Consider the following 20,201-nt stretch of genomic DNA (forward strand, 5'->3'; position numbering starts at 1 on the left):
AGATAGATAGATAGATAGATAGATAGATAGATAGATAGATAGATAGATAGAGTTTAGGGGTTGTACCCAGGCTTAGTCAACGAAATTCACTGAAATTAGCGAGACTAAAGTTAGAAACAGTTAAATCACCTTTATTTCAATGACTGGTACTCTAAGTACCTGGATACAGTGTTTTGTGTGCTATGCTTCTGGGTCTAGCAAAAACAACTGAAGTCCATTGCCTGGAAATGTAAACTGCCTTGCTGATCTGGTTGTAGTTTGAAATCCTCTTTCAAGGCCAGAGCACCTGTACATGTCTTCAAACTTACAATTTACCTAAATGAGTTGGGCCAGTCTTTTATATTCTTTAAGGGTTGCTGCTTATGTTTGCTTCTTGATAGTCTCACATAGATATTTATTTATCTTTCCTCGTGTTCTTTTCTATGCTTGGGAGCAAGAAAAACAGGGAAAATTTAGTGACTATGGGCCCGTTCACACTTACAGTTATAGCACCTGTAGTTTGAAAGCATTCGTATTATTTTTACCCCTAAAAGCTTTCTTGGCCAGACACCAGTGAGGTCTAGTGCCTCATCAAACTATAACACCAGGTTTCCATAGGATGTTTGCCAGGACATAATGAGGAAATCACAGCTGTGTAGTCTTAAAGGTTCCAGATTAAGATACACAAGTTGTGAGATAAAGATAATAAAAATCATCAGCAAGAAAAATCTGTGAGAATGTCAACCTAATGAGAAGGAGGATACAAAAATGCAGTTGATATTTGTGTCACATCAGAAAAGGCATTCAAAACTTCATAGCACAGAACCCTAAGCAAATTTACTTAGAAACAAGCCCCACTGTGTTCAGTGTGGTTTACTCAATAGTAAGTGTCCTTAGGTTTACAGTCTCAGCAAAAGAAGATATAACAGCTTTTTTATTGTCTTCTATCCTTCCTTGATTCTGGAGATACATTTACAATCAAACCTGGGTTTACAAGGCTGGATGGCAATAGTGGCCTCAAATCTATCTCTTGAGCCATCTATCCAGCTGCTGCATTTTGTCTTGGAAAACTAATTTTAAAAAGAAGCAATTGTTTTTGCAAGCAGCCTTTGAATCACATCCGATTCAGACTTTATAGCATTACAGCAAAGTATTCCATTTAAATGCATAGTCAAGCCTGCATCATTATTCCTTAATTTGTCTGAAATAAGAAAGCGTAAACTGATCTAGGGAAGAAAATCCACACATTAAGTTGGTATTTCTTTTCACAAATTGCAAATTCAAATCACTGTGGAATAACTCAAAGATGCATGGCATTTTAAGAAACTTAATTAATGCAAACATTTATGTGTTGTGTTTAGATAACACAATCAAGCATTCTTAACATTTTAATAAAGCCAAGTACAGAGATTTATGATTGTACCTGGATTTATTTTGACTTGGCATCTCACTATTTTTCATGTGTTAATTACCCAATCATCTGCACTGAATGACTTTCAAAGTCTTTGCAACAATTAAATACATCTAAAATACACTTGCTAGGAACTTCATTTACATATACTTTGCTTTTCAGTCACTGGTATTGAAAGGGACAGCTCAGAAACACCAGAAGTGAGGATGCCATAATAACTGTGACATCTGTCAGAGCTTCAGGAACTGGCATAATGGCTTTGAGAGGTTTAGTGTTCCCAAGAAGAAGGAAAGTGAATTTTCAGAACCTGGAAGAATTAAAGTCTTGGTATTGCTGTCATTCATTATAGTTGTGGCTGAGCATAGCATGAACCCCTTCCCCAAAAAACACATCCACAGGAAGAGGGCAGCATCTGAAGTCAGTAGAAACTATGCAAATGCCTATATATATCTTGACTAATTCTCAACACAACTGAAATCCAAACTGTGTCCCGCCATTCTTCTTTTCTCTACATTTTAAAAATTAAAAATTAGCCTTTGGAGGCTGTGCATTGGACTACTGAACAAAAACAGACAAGGAAAGGCTGTATAACCCTTCCCTTCCCTCATCCTGGCTTGTCATTAGTAAAATATAGATTGCCGCCAGCTTTGTTTTCCTCTTTTACCATATTTACTGTTAGCTTTGTATTGAGATTTGTATGAATTTACACCCTAGGTAGGAATTTGTTGACCATGTCCATTTGCCTTTTGATTCATACTACATTTCAGCCTTTAACTAATTAACTATCAGTAATACAATTAACCATCTCCATGTTAAGTTTTTAAGTATATTGCACCATTGAGACTTTTATACTAAAACATTTGTGGAGTTCGTTGTCCTAGATTTCACCTTGGGCTTTATTGTCTTAATAGCTTAATTAGTAAAGTGGTTATTAATATCTAGAGGCAATTAATTTCCAACGAATTATTTTTAAAGTAAGATCTTAAGTATGCAATTAACATTTTGACAAGGAAACTCCGGGGGGGGGGGATCCCTAGAATTTCCCCCCCAAATCCATTCAAATTGTTTGATATACAGTGAGGATCTTGTAGAACCTATGAGACTAAAGTGTGAAAGAAGTTGTAGCATAAGCTTTTGTAGGCTTTAGTCTACTTCCTCAGATGCATGGAGTGAACTGATGCCAAGGAAGGACCTTTATAATCAGGTCATATAGCCATAGAAATATAAAACCTGTGAGTATGGTGATGAGGTGATAAGTTCAGTTTCAACTATGTTGAGCAACAAAGGCAAGTGGAAAGATATTGCCTAAGGCCATGCTGGGCGGATGACAGTCTGAATGGTAGAAGGAGTTTTGGAATGTGGTGTGTGGAGCTGGGAACTAAAACGGAGATGGGATAACCAGGCCAAGAACATCCTCATGATGCTGGTGTGTTAAGCAGTGTTATAATATGTGTAGTGTGCCAGGAAACCATTGCCTCTGTTCAACTCACTGCTGATGAACTGCAGTTTGTGGAAATATTCTGGTTCAGCTGTTTATCTTTCCAATCTTCCTTTGTAGTTCTTTTGTTCAAGAACTGCCATCCCGAGGTCAGAAATGGAATGCCCAGGAATACTTAAATGTTCTTATTATATATTTTCATTCCTAATATCTGATTTATGGCCATTATGCTATGGCACAGAGACTAGCCTGTTTGCCCAATTGTTGACAGAAGATGGCATACATCACATTAGAAGATGAGCAAGTGAAAGTGCAAATGGACATATGTGGGTTTTAAAGCCCAAATTGACATATTAGTTATCCTGACTAGTAGCCATTGATGCCCAGTCTCAATCCACTTTTAAAGCCAATGAGTCTAGTAGCCACCAGTTCACAGCCACAGTTCCACAGTTTAAGTATGCTCTATGTGAAGGAATACTTCCTTTCGTCTCTCTTGATTCTCAGACCGTTCAGCATCAGTGGATATATAGTACTGTACTGAGTTCTAGTATTGTGAGTGACAGAAGAAAGTCTCTCATATACTGTCTCCATTCCTTACATAAAGTACCTCCATCATAAAGCATTTCTATCTTACCTCTGTCTTCCTCTTTTTCTAAGTGGAACAGTCCCAAACACTGTCGTTGTTCCTCAAAGGGGAAGGCCCTCAGTTATTTTGGTTGCCACCTTCTGGACTTCTTATTCGTGAATGCCTTCAAGTCGTTTCTGACTTATGGTGACCCAAAGTGATCCTATCACGGGGTTTCCTTGGCAAGATTTGTTCAGAGGAGGTTTGCCAGTTACATCAGGGATAAGCAAACTGTGGCCCTGTAGATGTGGCAGGATTGTAAATTCTGTCATTTGTTATGGTTGGTTGCTTGCTACCATTGGCTAGGACTAGTGGATGTTGCAGCACAACAGCAACTAGAAGACCACAAGTTCTTCCATCCCTGGATTCAGTGCAAATTTTTACAAGGAATTGGAAGAACTGTTAAAAGTAATTGCTAACAAAGTTGAATGTTTCAAGTAAGCTAAATAGCTAGAGACCTAAACATGCTTTCTAAGCCGATTTGTGTTTTTATAAAGAAAAAAACTACAGAAAACTAGACACTTCATCCAACAAAAAGTGCTATTCACAGCTTCACATTGTTACAGACTTCAACCAGTGCAGTGGTACTCCACTCATTGTTGTCAGCAGGAGAGTATGATTCATCTTGATTAATTAGGGATCTTTATTTATAAGCTAGCTCTTATGGTTACAAATGAAATATGATTTGCTCTGGGCTGCAAGTTTATCACCCTATACTTGATGACTCACAGATAATTGTGGGAACAGACGCCACTGAAAAACTTTGCATCTGAGCTGCTGCGAGACCTCTGTTTCTGGCATGAGACTTATGAGACCGTTACCATTTGACGCTGCATCAGTGAAGTGACGCATGTGGGCCTATGTGCGTTCACAGAGGAGAAACAAAACCAAAAAGCTCACAAGAAATCGTTGCTCACTGCAGGAAGGCAAGGAGGTTTTACATTCCTGCATTGCTTTATGCCTCTTAAAATGTCACTAAAATTTTTCTCAGGAAGAAAAATGAGTTTTTACATTTGGCTTTTGATTGACAGTTATGGGAGTTGGAAGATGGTCCCAACGGATTGAGGAAAAACAACATCCTGAGCTGGAGTGCTCCTGTCTTCAGGATGTGGGGGTTTCTTGGAGGGGGACATCTTCAAACTCACAGAGTGAGCCTTTCCAGGCCACATAGTTTAGGATCAAGCACTGTTCTTTATCTCTTGAGCTGATTATTATCTTTCCAGGTATGCTGCCTGAGGGAACAAGACCTATAGACTTTATTTACTAGCAAGTACTTTATGAGAAAGCTCAACTCATTAGAAGAGACAATAATGATGGGAAAGGTGGAGGGAAGTAGAAGGAGAGGAAGACCACTTGCTAGATGGATGGATGCTATTAAAGAGGGCATAGGTATGAGTTTGCAGGGCGTAAGCAGAGAAGTGGAGGATAGGGAGTGTTGGAGATGTCTCATCCACAGAGTTGTCATGAATTGGGATCCACTCAAGGGCAGCTACCAACAACAAAAACTTTGTAGGCTGTATTCTCCCTTCCCTTCGCTGTCCTACATTTTTCCCTGGGTACAGTGAAGAAAGTGAACAGGAAGAGAATAGATGCATTTGAAATGTGATGCTACAAGACAGTTCTATGGATACCATGAACCTTAGAAAAAGACAAACAAGTGAGTCCTACAGCAAATCAAGCCTAAACTCCCTAGACGCCAAAATGACTAAACTGAGACTATCATATTTTGGATATATCATTTAATAGAAAATAATAATAATGCTTGGTGAAATGGAAAGCAGTAGGAAAAGAAGTAGACCACATTACAGGCAGATTGATTCAAGACTTTAGCAGTGCTGTTAATAATTATATCTTAGGGGTCTTCTGTTCATAAATGTGAAGTCAGCTTGACTTCAATTAGCAAATACTCAAGTTGCTATACTGGGAGAAAGGTGGGATATAAATAAATAAAATAAATAAAATACAGAGGTCACAATCCAGTGGCATACCTCAGTCTCCAACAGTAGTGGAATTAGACTTTTCTTCCCCACTCTCCTATAGTAGCCTTTTCTGGTGCCAAAAATCTGCCCCCAAAATCTGCCCAATCATCCAGATTAGTTTTTCTGCATACACAGGGATTGTAAGAAAGAGGGGGGCATCACTAATTCTGGAAGAGACAGTGGGATCCAGTAGAAGTACACAGATATGTAGCTGAGGGGAGGGGGGCATAATAAGGGCATTGCCCCAATAAGAATTCTGTTCCCCAAATTAAATTTATAAGATGTCAAAGACAGGCAGCAATACATAATTTACTGGGGCTGTATCTGCGCTGCAGAAATAAACCAGGTTGACACCACTTTAACTGCCATGGTTCAATAATATGGAATTCTGGGAATTGTAGTTTGTTGTGGTACTAGAGTTCTCTGACAGAGAAGGCTGAAACCCACAAAACTACAGTTCCCAGACTGTCCAGATAAGTACTACACAGTAAAACTGTAAGTTTATATTTTATGTAAAAATCATATAAACAGTATACCAAAAATAAGCCAGTGGTGAAATATTGACTATCATTAACAAAAACCCCTATGTTAATTATCTTCCCACAGCTTTGAACATTTCACTATTCATTTTCTTTTACAGTTTTGCAATAAAGGCTTAATTTTGCTTCACCTAATCTCAAAGGCCTACTAAAATATGGTAAACTAAACCAAACACAACTTGTCTGGTGTATGTAATAAAAGCCTCTATTTAGATTTATTGGGCAAACATAAGAGTAAAGCTTTTTCCAGGAAAAGATTTAATAAAGCCAGTATAGCAAGCTAATATGCAATTCCTCCTAAATTTCACATCACATCTAATCCTTCCTATGAGGTTAATCCTGACTATGAATTTCTTTATATCACATTGTCACTAATAACAGCTCATAATTAACAACACCTTTACTTCCAAGTAAAATGTCACCTACAAAAATATCAGCATTTGCACTGGATCATTCCAGTTTTCATCTTCTCTTCTGCCTTATACTTTTTGCATACACAATCAAAATAGTCAAAACTTTTGCACTTCCTACGGATGGATACATCTGGTGTTTAGCTTTTCTAATTTGAAGGCCAGGGAATGGAGTTACCATCTTACAATATGAGCCAAAAGCATCCAACAGAGCCAGAGATTTTAAGTGGATTTATTTCCAAATCTTACTTTCCTTTTGAAGAACTCTGAAAGTTTTCCAGTAAAGATGTAAAACTTTATGACTGGTAGAAATTGTTTGTTTAGTACTAGTGCTGTCTTGAAACATTTGTTGTTGTTTGCTGCCTTCAAGTTGATTTATGGCGCCCCTATGAATGAGAGACCTCCAAATCATACAATCATCAACAGCCCTGCAGACTCAGGCATATGGTTTCCTTGACTGAGCCTGTCCATCAGTAGTAGGGTCTTCCTCTTTCCTACTGCCCACCACTTTACCAAGCATGATTGTCTTTTCTAGTGAATCATATCTTGCATCTTTCAATTCCCATTTCAAAATGCACTACAGTTTGGTCTTTCATCCCTTTTACATCCAGGTCAGCATTGATTAGAGAAAACACCTTGAAAATCATACACAAGTGGTATTTGACTCCAGTGAAGCTAGCCAGAATGGTTACAAACCTTTCCTCCAAATGTTGGCATGGTTGTAATGATAATGGCACATTTCTACACATGTAGCTAGACTGCCCCAAAATAAACACATTTTGGCACTTAGTACTTGAACAAATCTCATTGATTACCAACCAAGAAGTAAAGTCATGCCCAGAAATGCTTTTGTTATCAATATATGCAGACACGAACTCAAATTTGAAACATAAAAACCTTGGAGATTTCTTCATTGCAGCAGCCCATGTAGAAATTGCCAGATATTGGAAAACAGGAGAGGTATCTTTAGATATGTGGTGGGAAAAGGTATAGGATTTATGGTTACTTGAAAAGCTGTCTGACAGAATGACAAGTTATGCAGGAGGACCAAAATCAGGACTTTTCATAGACGAATGGTTCCCACTCATTGACTTTGTAAACAAAGACAGAAACAAGAGGAGACAACCTCCGTCTCATCTAAACTTTTGGTCAGACATTCTTGGACTAGATTTACATTGAACAGAACCCAAGAAGGAGACCCACAACATAATTCAAAGTTGTGAGATGAATTATTTTATTTTGCTTTATTGTTGTGATATGTCTTGTACATAGTTGTTTATTTATAATAAAAATAATTTTAAAATGTTGTTGTTGTTGTTGTTGTTGTTAACAACATTCCAACTCATGGCTTCCTGCTCTAAAGCAAGGCTCCTGCTCTAAGTTTCTTCTTCCTCTCCACCCATTAGTGGTAAAATACAAAATGCCCCTCCATTGGTATCAATGGATTTCACCCTCTCTACCCATACACAGTAGGCCTGAGAAAGAGTGGACCACTGTACTTACTTGTGAGTAAAAAGGTAGTAACTCTGAGCTGTACACTATGTACTTAACGTAGTGCATAGACAAGATAATATTTGCATTCTAGTTGGATTGCCATAACTGGTTGATGAGCTGCATTGAGCATCATGGATCACTAGTTTGGTGGGCTTTGGAGGTAGATAAAAGTACAGCATTTTTGGTAGCTTTTTCTAAACATTATTGTTCATAGAGTGGGATTTTTTAATGTATGGATGGATCCTCTTATCTCTCCCCTCATACACACTTGGTTGAAAGAGACGGCTGTTTTGCTAAAGCATTATCACCAACACAATTGTGCAGCACTCTAGAGATTAAAGCACTTAGTAATGTCTTTCCACTCTCTCTTTGTTGGGACTACTTTTCCTTCACCTTTATAAAGAATCATCCTTTTCCTCTAACAGCTCGTCTTCAAAGAGGCTAACAGCAGTGGAGCCATTGAAAAGCTTCAGTCAGAGCATGTGAACAGTCAACAGCACATCAAAGACCTGGAGGCGAAGCTAGAGGTCAGTGCCTGTCAGTTTGCTGGTAATTGCACTCCCCAGTCACAACAATGCAAAATCTGAAGACGCAGATGGACATTTCCATTTAATTTCCCTCTATGTTTTTCCTCTGCTTAATGTTAAATTGTCCGTTCCATAAAGATAGTCATGTTTGCCATTAACAATGCCTGAATTCAGGGCCTTTGGAGAACTACCCCCTTTCTCCTTGTATCTTTTTTTTTTAATTCTCACAGAATACTCTTTGTATAAGCAGGAATGAGACAACCTTTGTGTGAATATGTTGGCAGTGATAAATGTTGGCAAAACTGAGATGTAGAGGGATATGAACCAAATATGCAGATCTGGATGGGAAATCTTGAAATGTTATAAGAACAGAAATCTTGAACAGAAAACAACTGGTTTCCCACAGTGAGGCTGGTGAAACGATTGAAATTATTTTTATTTCAATTTTTAACAACATAATTTGTTTGTGTTTTAATATCATTTTACTTATAATGGATCTTGTTGTGAGCCTCTTTTAAGCTTATCAGACATCATTTCCAGCCTGATCCGAGGAACTGGCTGGGATTGGAATGGAATGGGGTAGAATGGGACACAATGGGTCTTATCTCATGGATTTTGCCGCCAATGTTACTGGGAGACCCCAAGAAGCTTTCCATTCTTCACAATCATTGGCAAAGCATGGCTGGGGAATGGCTTGGGGACTCTCAAAGAAATCAGCAGAAAAATTCCTGCAAGAACACCCATTTCATTCTGTTCCCTCTCGATCCCAGCCCATGCCCGGATCGGGCTGGAAATGATGTCTGATAAGCTTATTTGAATAACAATTCTGGAAGAAATAAATACAGTGTGCTCTTGGTATCCACTTAGGTTTGGTTCCAGGACCCAGCATGGATACCAAAATCCATGGATGTGCAAGTACCACTGTGTACAATGGTATAGTAAAATAGTGTCCCTTATTTCAACTTAAGGTTTGCTTTTTGGAATGTATATATTTTGGGAATATTTTCAAGTTGTGGATAGTTGAATCCACGGATAAATAATCCGTGGATATGGAGGGCCGACTGTAGATGATAGTGTCCCCCCGCCCAATGATAGTATGAGATAGAGGTTGGCTATGGTGTGCACATTTCTTCCTTTCTCTCCTTTCTTGTAGTATTTATAGCTGGCCTGTAACAAAATTCTAGCTGGTCTCCAGGTTGCACTAAAATGACACTGAGAGGAGGGTCAGACAAATCTCTCTTGGAAGAGTCATTTACAGCCAGGGTACCACCATTGAAAAGGCAATTTCTTCTCATCCATCTGCTTTTCATTTAGCTCACATACTAGAGAAGGGCCTACAAAGATTTCATGTAGAGAGTCAGTCCTTCAAGTAGTTAAGTCCAAGCTGTGAGGGGCCTGGAATTGGAATGGGTGCCAGTGTCAAGACAGAATGATGCACTCATGTCACTCAGTTAGTGGTCTTGCCACAATGTTTGGACTTCCCAGATACATACAATGTACTGCAGTACCCAATCTGAAGATTACCAGGGCATAGATAAGAAAAGCAGGACTCTAAGCAGAGTCATAGTTGGTGTGCCAGTTGAAGCTGGTATTTCAAAAGTAGTCCAGGCCACAGAAGACTACAGTAGTCACACACACACACACACACACACACAATCAGCCTTCAGACAAGATTTCTCAATTTCACAAATGGCTAAATGTTTTTTTAGCAAAAGGGGCGAGAAAAACAAGAGCCATAGAGATACCACTGATGAAAGAGTACACTACACTTTTACATGTAGAAGTAAGAATTTCAAAAAGTACACCTTTGTGCAAGGCATGACATGACATGCTAACATTCCCTTTTCTGTGGCACCACCTAAGAATCAGGATCCCTATATTTGTTTGCCACTAGCTGAATTAAAGAGATAGAGAAAGGTAAAGATGGAATGTATAAGGAGGGAATTAAAATAATACATCATCTGGTCTAATGCTGCAGTACCAGTTTGGGAATAAAGATGAAAACTAGTGCTGAAAATGTTGCAGACTAATGTTCTGTTCATTTTTAAACTATTTTTTATAATACAGCAAAAAAAAAAACAACAACACCATTATAAATAATGCATAGGTGACACGGTAAACAAATACTGTCTGACAGCATTAACATTACATCTGACAGGACTATGGTGAACAAAGAGCCCTTTCACACTTAATTATAGCACTATGATTCCACTCTAATTGCCATGACTGCATCCTATAGAATCCTCGGGTTTATAGTTTAGGAAGGCACTGGAGTTCACTGGCTTCGAATCCTTAAAAACTCTCCCTAAACTGCCAGTCCCATGATCCCATAGGATGTTGCCATGACAGTTACACAGTTATACTGCTATGATTCTACTTGTATCATGAAAGCGGCCCTGATCATCAACTCATATTGCCCTATAATAAATTGAAGTATTCTTCTTCATACTCTGTTGATAGTTTATTTGACTGCCAAGCAGTTCTAAATGGTTCTGAGATGGGAAGATCTACTGTCTCATCCTCAATCGTGCCAGTTCATATTGGCCAGAACAGTGTGCGTGTATGTGTGTGTATTTTGGATCTGTATTTCCAGCTCCCCTCTTCTCTCAAAAGCAAGGGTGTAAGTGGGAGATTATATATCCCAGCTCGAAGATTAGAGAAATTGATGGGCTGAGTATAAAGAAAACAAAAATAATGACTTTGGAGGACCTACATAAATTCAAACTAGACAATCAGGAAATAGAAATAGTTAAAGATTTCTCATGCTTTGGATCAAACATTGTTCAGAACAGAAACTGCAGTCAAGAGACAAGAAAAAGACTCGTGAACAAGATGGCAGCCTTGAAAGAGCTAGAAATGTTTTTAAAGAGTAAAGATATACAACTAAGTACTCAAGTTAGAATTGCCCAGGTCATGGTATTCCCCAGCATTATCTATAGATGTGAGAGCTGGACAGTGGGGGGAAAATGGATAAAAAGAAAATGAATTCATTTGAGCTGTGGTGCTGGAGAAGAGTGCTGTGGTCAGCCAAAAAGAGAAACAAATGGGTCCTTGAACAGATCAAGCCTAGAAGCCAAAATGATCAAACTGGGGCTGTCGTACATGAGAAGGCACAACTCATTAGAAAAGATGATAATGGTACAAAAGGAATAGAGCAGTAGAAAGTGAGGAAGGCCACATACCAGATACAGTAGTTGGATTCAATCAGAGAGGCCATGGGCATGAGTCTGCAAAACTTAGGCAGAGCAGTGGAAGAGATGTCTCATCCACAGGGTTACCATGAGTTGAGGCTGTCTCAAGGGCAGACAACAACAACAGCAATGAAATACAGTGGCTTTGGATTCAGTGGGTTCAAAGTCAAATCCTTCTGAGCCCCATCAGGCTGTTCCACTTGCTACTACGAAGAGGATAAACACTGTTCGAATGTAGTGGGCCTCTGTCTTTCCAGAGGGATGCCAACACACCATCCTAACCTTCTCAAGCCACTCAAACCAAACCATTCAAGGATTAGATTTGCATTTATTTAGTATGTTTCTATATCACCCTTCAGCTAAATGATTCCTAGGGTGCTTCACACACACACACACACACACACACAAAACCCTAACCAAATATTTGCAGATGTTGTGAGGTCTATTTTTTGTCAACCAATTTTGTTGTTTCCCCTTACTCTTAGTTATACATTTTTTTAAAGTATCTGCAAATGATTTTCAGTATTACAAAAAGACAACGATATTTAACAAACAGTACTTAATAAACATGGAATGGTTTCATAATGTTCCACAATTACAACATATTTTTATATAGTTCAGGCAAAAACTTTATTGGATTGCTAGCCAAAATGAACATTGTTATTGTGCGCCTTCAAGTTGTTTCCAACTTAATGGTGACTTAAAGGTGAACCTATCACAGGTTTTTCTGGAGCTAAGAGTAAGTGCCTCACCCAAGGCCATGTAATGGGTTTCTATGACAGAGCAACAAATCAAACCCTGATCTCCATAAGTCCAGTGCTCAAACCACTGCACCACATTAGCTCTGCATGGACAAATGGCAAATGGACATGTAGGGAGTAAAAAAACTGCATCTGTAACTCTACTCCAAAAACCGTGCACTGATATAAATGAATAAACTGTGCATTTTTATATATACCACATGTGTATAAAACTGCCTCTGCTTTTTTGACAGAACCAGGCCTGCTGTACTATTCAGTGCTACTTGGAAACTCTGAGTCATTGAATTTCAAATTTCAACTGTTTTCAGAGTTAAATTAGACCGAGGCTCAGCATAGTTTAACAAATCTGAGTTCTTGACAAGTTAATCAAAACTGCATTGCTTTTTTGCCTTCCTGAAAAACTCCCTCAGCACATATATATACACACACATGCATATATAAACACATAACAAATGTCAGCAGAGCTTTCTGGTCCCCAAGAAGGAAAGAGTGATGGCTGGATATTTTACCTGAATTTTGTCAGAGCAGTGAAATTGCAGCAGAATAGCATTATCATCTTTAACCAAAGTTTGAGGTTCCTCCATGAAATTATGGCCCCTACAGTCCCAGATTATGGGTTTCATAATCAGTCTCTTGCTCCACATTACACAGAAGATCCTATAAGGTTGCTGAAAGAAGCTATTAAAGTAAATCAGGTGCTTGTTAAAACAGAAGGGCTCCTTTGATTGTCAAAATTATTGCTTTGTGGCCAGGGAACAAGCTGCAAAACTCCTCACTATTCTCCTCAGAGCTGCTAAATATGTTGTTATGTATTACATTGTTAGTACTACTGTATATATTCAACTGTAAGTCAGTCTCATGTATAAGTCGAGGGCTGGTTTTGGGGCCAAAATTATGGATTTTGATGTGACCTGTGGGTAAGTCGAGGGTAAAACTTAGGGGCATGTAATAAAGGATCTGAAGGATGAAGTAAAGAAACACAATGGCAAAGAACTTAAAAAACCCAGCAGGCATAACTGTTTGTACTCATACTAGAGGCTGGAGGGATGAGAGAGTAGAGTGGGGTCAGTGTTTCCAGGACAGATTATGCTCTTCCCTTTAAAGGGATGGTTCCTTTGCTTTTATATGAATTAAAGCACATCAGTTATATTGACCCATGGATAAAGTCAGTTCAGCTTTTTTTGGTCAATTTTTTGACTAACATTTCTAGACTTATGCATGAGTACATACAGTAATTCATTAACATTTTCAGCAACAAAGTTAACATTTTTTATTTGAGCCATTAAACACTGACATTACTAATTTTGTACTACTGTATCTTGTGCTGTTTTAATTTGTAAATTTTGGGGCAGTAAATGTAGGGCTTGGGGGCCATTTCCAGTAATTTTAGATTTTTTTTTTCCAAACGTAACTATTCAGTGAGTTTTACAAATGATTATCATAACCTGAAAAAAACAAATTCCCCCATAATATTTAATATGGACAAAGTAAATTCATTCATGGTTTAAAGTTGACATGTTAGGACTTAACATTATTGATACCAATCACTGTGTCTCTCTTCCTCTCCCACATCTCATGCACAATTTCTATTCAGTTTCCTATTTACCACCAACGATATTTCACTATTATGTCCACATTGGGGAAATATGATAAGCACTTTCCTTCCATATTAGAATCAGAAACCCATGAATCATAGTTTACTATTTTTACCTGGGAGGCAATGCTAACCACTGCCTGTCAGCTTAGACTTTATAGCAAACTATGGTTAGTGCTGAACAGGAATCATAAAAGAAGAGAACAGAGAGAGAAAAGGGAGGCAGAAGAACATAAGTCTGGTTTTCTGCTGCATAGGTGGGCATGGAAAGGTTGTGCTTTGTTGCCACCCAGCATTTTAATTTCATTCAATTGTCTGTGTTCCATAAAAGTGAGAAAATGCTGATGGCACATAGAAACCACAATAACATTGTCATGGGATTCAAGACTTTGAAGTTATTCAGCAGCCAGGTAGCAGGGCCTTTTTAGTCATGACACCCATATAAACGAAGTGACTCTCTAGGAATGCCTGACATGCCACTTGACTGCTTACTGCGACTGATCAATAAAAACATGCATATTACTAGTACTTTCAAAATGAGCTGCTATTTTTTTTATACATTTATATGTTGGTGTTTTGTTGTCTAATATTTTGTATATCTGTATAGTTTGATTTATTTGTCACTTTGGGTAATTTTTAATAGAAGAGTAGCTAAGAAGGCTTATAAATGGAAAAATAATTTGCTGTTCTGTTGGCTTTTAACAAACATTGTTGCTAACCTTAATTTTGGATGGAGCTGACACTGTAAAGTCTGTGTGAAGGTAGGTTTGTTTTGAAGCTATGTTTTCCACCCAAAAATTATTTGTTTGATCTTCCAGGAAAAGAATACCTGGCTATGTTTCATTTGGCAGTGTCAGTGCTCTTAGGGTTGTAGCCAATTGCTCAAAAACTTTCCAAGCATGATGTTGGCCAGCTTTCACCTTGCTTCTCCTTATGGCATCTTTGGATCATATCTCATATCCTCCTACTGTGACAGTTTTGCAGGGACAGTCCCAATTAATCCTCTGCCAGCCCAAATTTTCAACTACTTTCAAATTGTCCTATTTTCTCTCTCCTCTCCTACTTTCCCCCTTTGTCCTCAGTTTACTTCAGTTGCTGAAAAATAAATTCAGAATAAAAATGTAATTTGCATTTAGTTAACTCGGGGCCTGAATAGACAGGCTAAAGTAAAGCTTCTTCGGGTCACTTTGGAGGTATGCTGTTTAAATGACACATGCATCTTAAGAGGCCAGAAGCTGTGCCAAAGCTGCACTCTAGTCCTTAGGACTGGAGCGTGGCTTTGGCACGGCTTCTGGCCTCTTAGGACTCATGCAACATTTAAAAAGCATACATCCGAAGTGACCCAAAGCAACTTTATTTTGGCCTGTCTGTTCGGGCCCCCAGAAAGGATGAGAAGAGAGTACAGGGCAGACGCTTGCCTTCCAAGTGGGCTCTGGCAAAAGCAAACTGCTACAACCTCTCCTAGATTGTGTGTGTCTTGTCATTCAAAGCTTTTGCCATCTCAGCTACACTGCTTCGCCACACGTGTCCCTGTTTTGATCTGTGAAATGTTGGAGGGTATAATGTCTGTCAGTTAAACTGGTACCGTATTAGGGCAGAGTTACTACTGAAAAGAAAGGCACCAGATAAGAGAAGATAGTAATTTGCAAAATTTGTCCAGAATCCTATACAGCAGGAGGCAACAGAACTGAAATGTATTTTAATGGGCTTTAGGCAACTTGTTGCAGACTTTAGCAGGCCATAGTAGTATGTATTCATATTTTATTTAAAATGTAGGTGTTACAGACACACATAATAACACACTACTGTCATCACTCTCGACATTGTATTTTGAGTTGTGGAGGGACACAATGTTGCCACCCATCAAATCCTTAGTATAGAGATGTATGGTCTCTGGATTGTGCCTGGTCAGTTGAAGGTTTGTCTGAAATCTCTGCCTGCAAAGGTCAAAAGAGTGCAGAATCCATCTATATAATATCTCAGTCTTACTATCAATTGAGAAATGGAGGTCTTTTTCCACCATTTGGCTCCTCTTAGCTTTGGCACATTTGATATTTGATTTACACATAAAGAGGGAGATTGGAGAGGACTCCTGATGTGTTAGTGGCTCCAATAATTAATTAAAACTAAAAATAGAGCCGGAAGGCATCCAACAAAGAAAGTACCTTCTAAAATCTTCTACAGCTGGCAGTGACAGCAGCCTTGTTTATATTTATGGTCAAAGAAAGTGAGAATGGTTACTCCCGCCTTCATTCTACAGATTTAATAGTCTGACACAGAAGTGGTAGACAATTTTAGGAGCCTAAAATTCAAACTTAGAAGTTGACAATGGGCAAGGAAAACCAGTATGAAAAGGCAAACAATATTGCTTCATGGTTGATGTATATTTTCCCCAACCCCGAGATACCCATGCAATGCCTTATTTTTACTGCTTCTAACCCAAAGAAGGCAAAAGACCATGGAGATTGTCATGGCAGCATGGGAGGATAGGTTGCAAATTAAGGTCTCCCCTTCCAGGGTCAGACCCTTTTCTCCACCCTCAAGAGAGGAAAACCCAAATATTTTATGGCCCCCAGGATGCCTTCCCAGCCATCATAGAATTGCAGCCTAAATAATATAGGACCCACACACTTTGAGTTTTAGTCAAGGATCAAGCAAAGTGAGCCCTGGCAGGGTGCCCTCACCAGCACCACATTGTTGTTGTTTAGGCTATGTTGTTGTTGTTGTCATTGTTGTTGTTGTTTAGGCCATGGGTCCTTCCCATTTTTATGTTGGGGTAATTTTTTTACCCCCAAGAGCTCAAAACTGCTATGACAAGGAAAAATAAGGATGAAAAATAGGCTTCAAAACTGGAAATAATAATAATAATAATAATAATAATAATAATAATAATACTGTAAATTTATTTATAGCCCGCCTCTCCCAGATGATCGAGGCAGGTTACAGTCACAGAATACATTAATAACAATAGCAATATAAAATGCACATAAGATAAAACAACACAATCCCCTTAGCCTCCCATTTCAGCTAAACAACAACAATGATAGAATACAATTAAATAAATAAATTATAAATTATAAAACCCACAATTTAAAAATGAGGCATCAAATAGTAAGACATCTCTTACAGTTGCATCAGGCATGTTTGCATGGCCCACCAGAGGAGTGTGTGTATGTGCATGAGAGGCTTCTTAAATTTAGTAATTTGATACTCAAAGTGGACTTTGACTTTCCGTGGTGCAAAATTTGGATTACCTGAGTACAGAATTTTGTTTTCTTTAGCACAGATGATAAACAGCTCTGATTATAACTAATCAGAGGAAGTATGTCTTTCCAGTTTGGTAAGACAACAACTTCAATAGAGTACCACCAATGGTATAGGACCCCAAAACTGTTTTTAAGGTGGAAGGCTCAACTTTGGCAGAAAGTAATTATTAATTTTGCCAACTTTCAGGTCCATTTTTACAAAGCAGTGAAAACATCTGCTCCACTATTTCAAAAACAAAGCTGTGGAGGAGAAAGATAACAAGATCACACACATAATACCAGGGGGAAAAAGAAAGGGGGCGAAAACACTGGAAGGGCAAGGGGTCCTCTGGAGGTTTTCTCTTGCCAGGTTTCTCCTCTCAGTGGCCAACAGAGTCTCAACGGTGACTCTGCAAGACTTCCACACTCCAGGTGTCTCTACTGTTGTCAGTGTGGAAATCTTGCAGAGTCGCCGTCAGGACACCATTGGACAATGAGAGGAGAAACTTGGCAAGAGAAAACCTTTGGGGGAACCAGCTGCCCTTCTGTCCCTACACCGGCCTTGATAAATAGCTCTTGAAGAAGAGTCTTCCCAAAATGTGTCAGCAAGATAAATAAAAGCCTTTTTAACAACAGCACAGCTTATCAACATTTTGTTCCACAACATCACCGGAGCACATCTCTTATTTTCCAGCAAGAAAGAGAGAGTAAAACATGTATTATCTACCATCCTTGAGATACAGAAAATCACCTGATGCAAAACCTGGAATTTGGGCATGTAAAGTGAAATTTGCTGAGGAGAATATTTTTTTTAGGATGGTGAGAACAAAATAAGATTGTGAACAATTCCAAAAAGTTCTCTCTAAACTGGAAAGATGGGCTTTAAAATGGCAAATGAAAAATAAATGAAAACAAGTGTAAAGTGCAAATATAAATAAATGCATTGCCCCCCCCCCCTTTTGGGGCAAAAACAATCCAAAATTTATATTTCTACTGATGGAACTTTAGCTGGCAGTAACTGACCAAAGGCTCTGGGAGCCATGATTGATACACCTTCAAAGTCGTCTCTATGTGTTCAGTGTATCTGACTCTCAAGAAAGTGTCCATTTGGAAACAAAAGATAATGAGAGGGCATGCCAAATAGATACAGGTTAGCTGGCAAATGGCAAAGAACCCTCAGTCTCTAAAATGTATATATATATAAGGATGGGGAATCATGCCTGTTTCAAATTATAGACCCTAGATGATGTCTACATAAGATCTGTATTTCTGGATACGGCCCCCTTTCTTAACTGTAGGCTATAATTCTTGAAAGGAAGCTGTGAAATAAAACAACTGGAATGTGCAGAACAAATGTTCTGTGTAATTGTTCCACCTTGTCAATATGCAGAGAAACATTTCAGTTAAGCAGCTCAATGTCAGACATAAAAGAAGGCAAACAATTGGCAATCAGGCCTGGAAAGAGAGAGAGAGTTTAACATGGCAGGTTTAATTTGAAAGAATCAGCATTCTGTTTGAAAGGTTTGAAAATGGGACTGGTTTGGCTAATAAACTGCAGAATCACTTTATAGTTGTAACACAGAACCTACAGACTGAAATTAAAAGACAGGACAGAGAGGCAACTGATGCGTGAAACTCTCTTCATGTGCTGCGCTCTCCAGCTGGTCCCTCCACCCCAATTACAGGTCATTTTGACCCATGCTGCACTTATTCAGGAGTCTTCTTATTAGCTTTGCTTGTGTTCTGGGGGCAGATCCATTGAGTTGATGAGCCTGTCATCTGAAGATCACGATCCAGTAAGACAACAGTATACCTTCCCACACAGCACACAAACACTCATGTGCAAACATGTACCTGTGTGTCTAGTGTTGAAACACCTGTTCCCTAGCTCATATGTAAAACTGAGCTGACTCTACAACTTGCCATATCTATGGGACAGTTCAGTGTTTGAGAACAAGACGGGCCCTGCCACTAGTGCCAATAAAAGACCAGAACATCACAATTATTTTATAATTGTATATTTATTGCCAGGAGGAAGTGGGGAACTTGTGGGATTTTCTGCTTCTTGTGCTAGAATAACTTTGCTGGCACTTAGGACAGCTTAGGGGGTGCACTAGGGGGTGCGGATCGCATGAGGTGACACCTGAGATGAAGGGTGACACCCAGTTGGGCCCTTCTCCTCCTGTATGTGGTACTGCCACTGGCACCTGCCCTTCTCTGCTGCCCTTGCTCTTTCGGCCAAGGGAGAAAGGACATCAGAGAAGGAGGGGCAAGCAAGCAAGGGCCTGCCACCCCGACCTTCTCCAATGCCTTAGATCTAAAGGCTGGTCTCCTGGTCCAGGTAACACCAACACTAAGAACGCCACTGAGTACAATGCACCTTGATCTGGACAAGTAAGAAACATCATTTGTGTCTCTGCACCAGGAAGCAAAATGCCTTGGGAAGGCCCTGTTACAGCATTTTCATGGAGGCTGTACAAACCTAAGCTAGCTAAACAATCCCTCTGCAACTTTTGGAACAAAGCATTAGCTGCAGAAAGGGGTCAGGTGAACACAAAAGCTGTGTTTTATTGCTACTGCAAACCTTTCTATCTTTGGCAGCAAACAGTTATTAATGCATAGCAACAGTTTCCTAAATTGTACCATTACTGCTTCATTCCCCCTCCCTGCCATTCATTTCTGTTTCATTTTTCTTGGATCAACTGCAGAGCATATGTGGAGTTGGGGCAGGGTTTTACCTGTGCTACATAAAAACTAATTGGATATTAATCTTGGAAATGATTCTGAAGATGGAATCCATGCATTGTGAATTTTATGCATGACCCTGAGAAAAGAATGTTGTTGTTGTTTACTAGCCTCATATATGAGCCAGACATACTGAATGATTCTGGGGTTGAGGGAATCCAACCCTCTCACACACACAATACATAGCAAAGCACCTTCACATTACATCCTTGTTCACAGTGCCACTGATAACAGTGGTGAATTCTCTGGCAGTAATTTACCAA

At 39.1% G+C, this 20,201-nt stretch overlaps 1 protein-coding gene across 1 annotated transcript in view; it reads left to right on the plus strand.

Annotated features, from left to right (window-relative positions):
- The window catches only part of LMNTD1 (lamin tail domain containing 1), a 178,843-nt gene that overhangs the window by 71,813 nt on the left and 86,829 nt on the right, over positions 1-20,201 (plus strand). The window contains exon 3 of the mRNA XM_042469631.1: positions 8,301-8,402. Within this exon, the coding sequence (XP_042325565.1) occupies positions 8,301-8,402 (102 nt within the window). The remainder of the gene's footprint in view (positions 1-8,300; positions 8,403-20,201) is intronic.

This window comes from Sceloporus undulatus, chromosome 5 (assembly GCF_019175285.1).
Source record: "Sceloporus undulatus isolate JIND9_A2432 ecotype Alabama chromosome 5, SceUnd_v1.1, whole genome shotgun sequence".
Lineage (NCBI taxonomy): Eukaryota > Metazoa > Chordata > Lepidosauria > Squamata > Phrynosomatidae > Sceloporus > Sceloporus undulatus.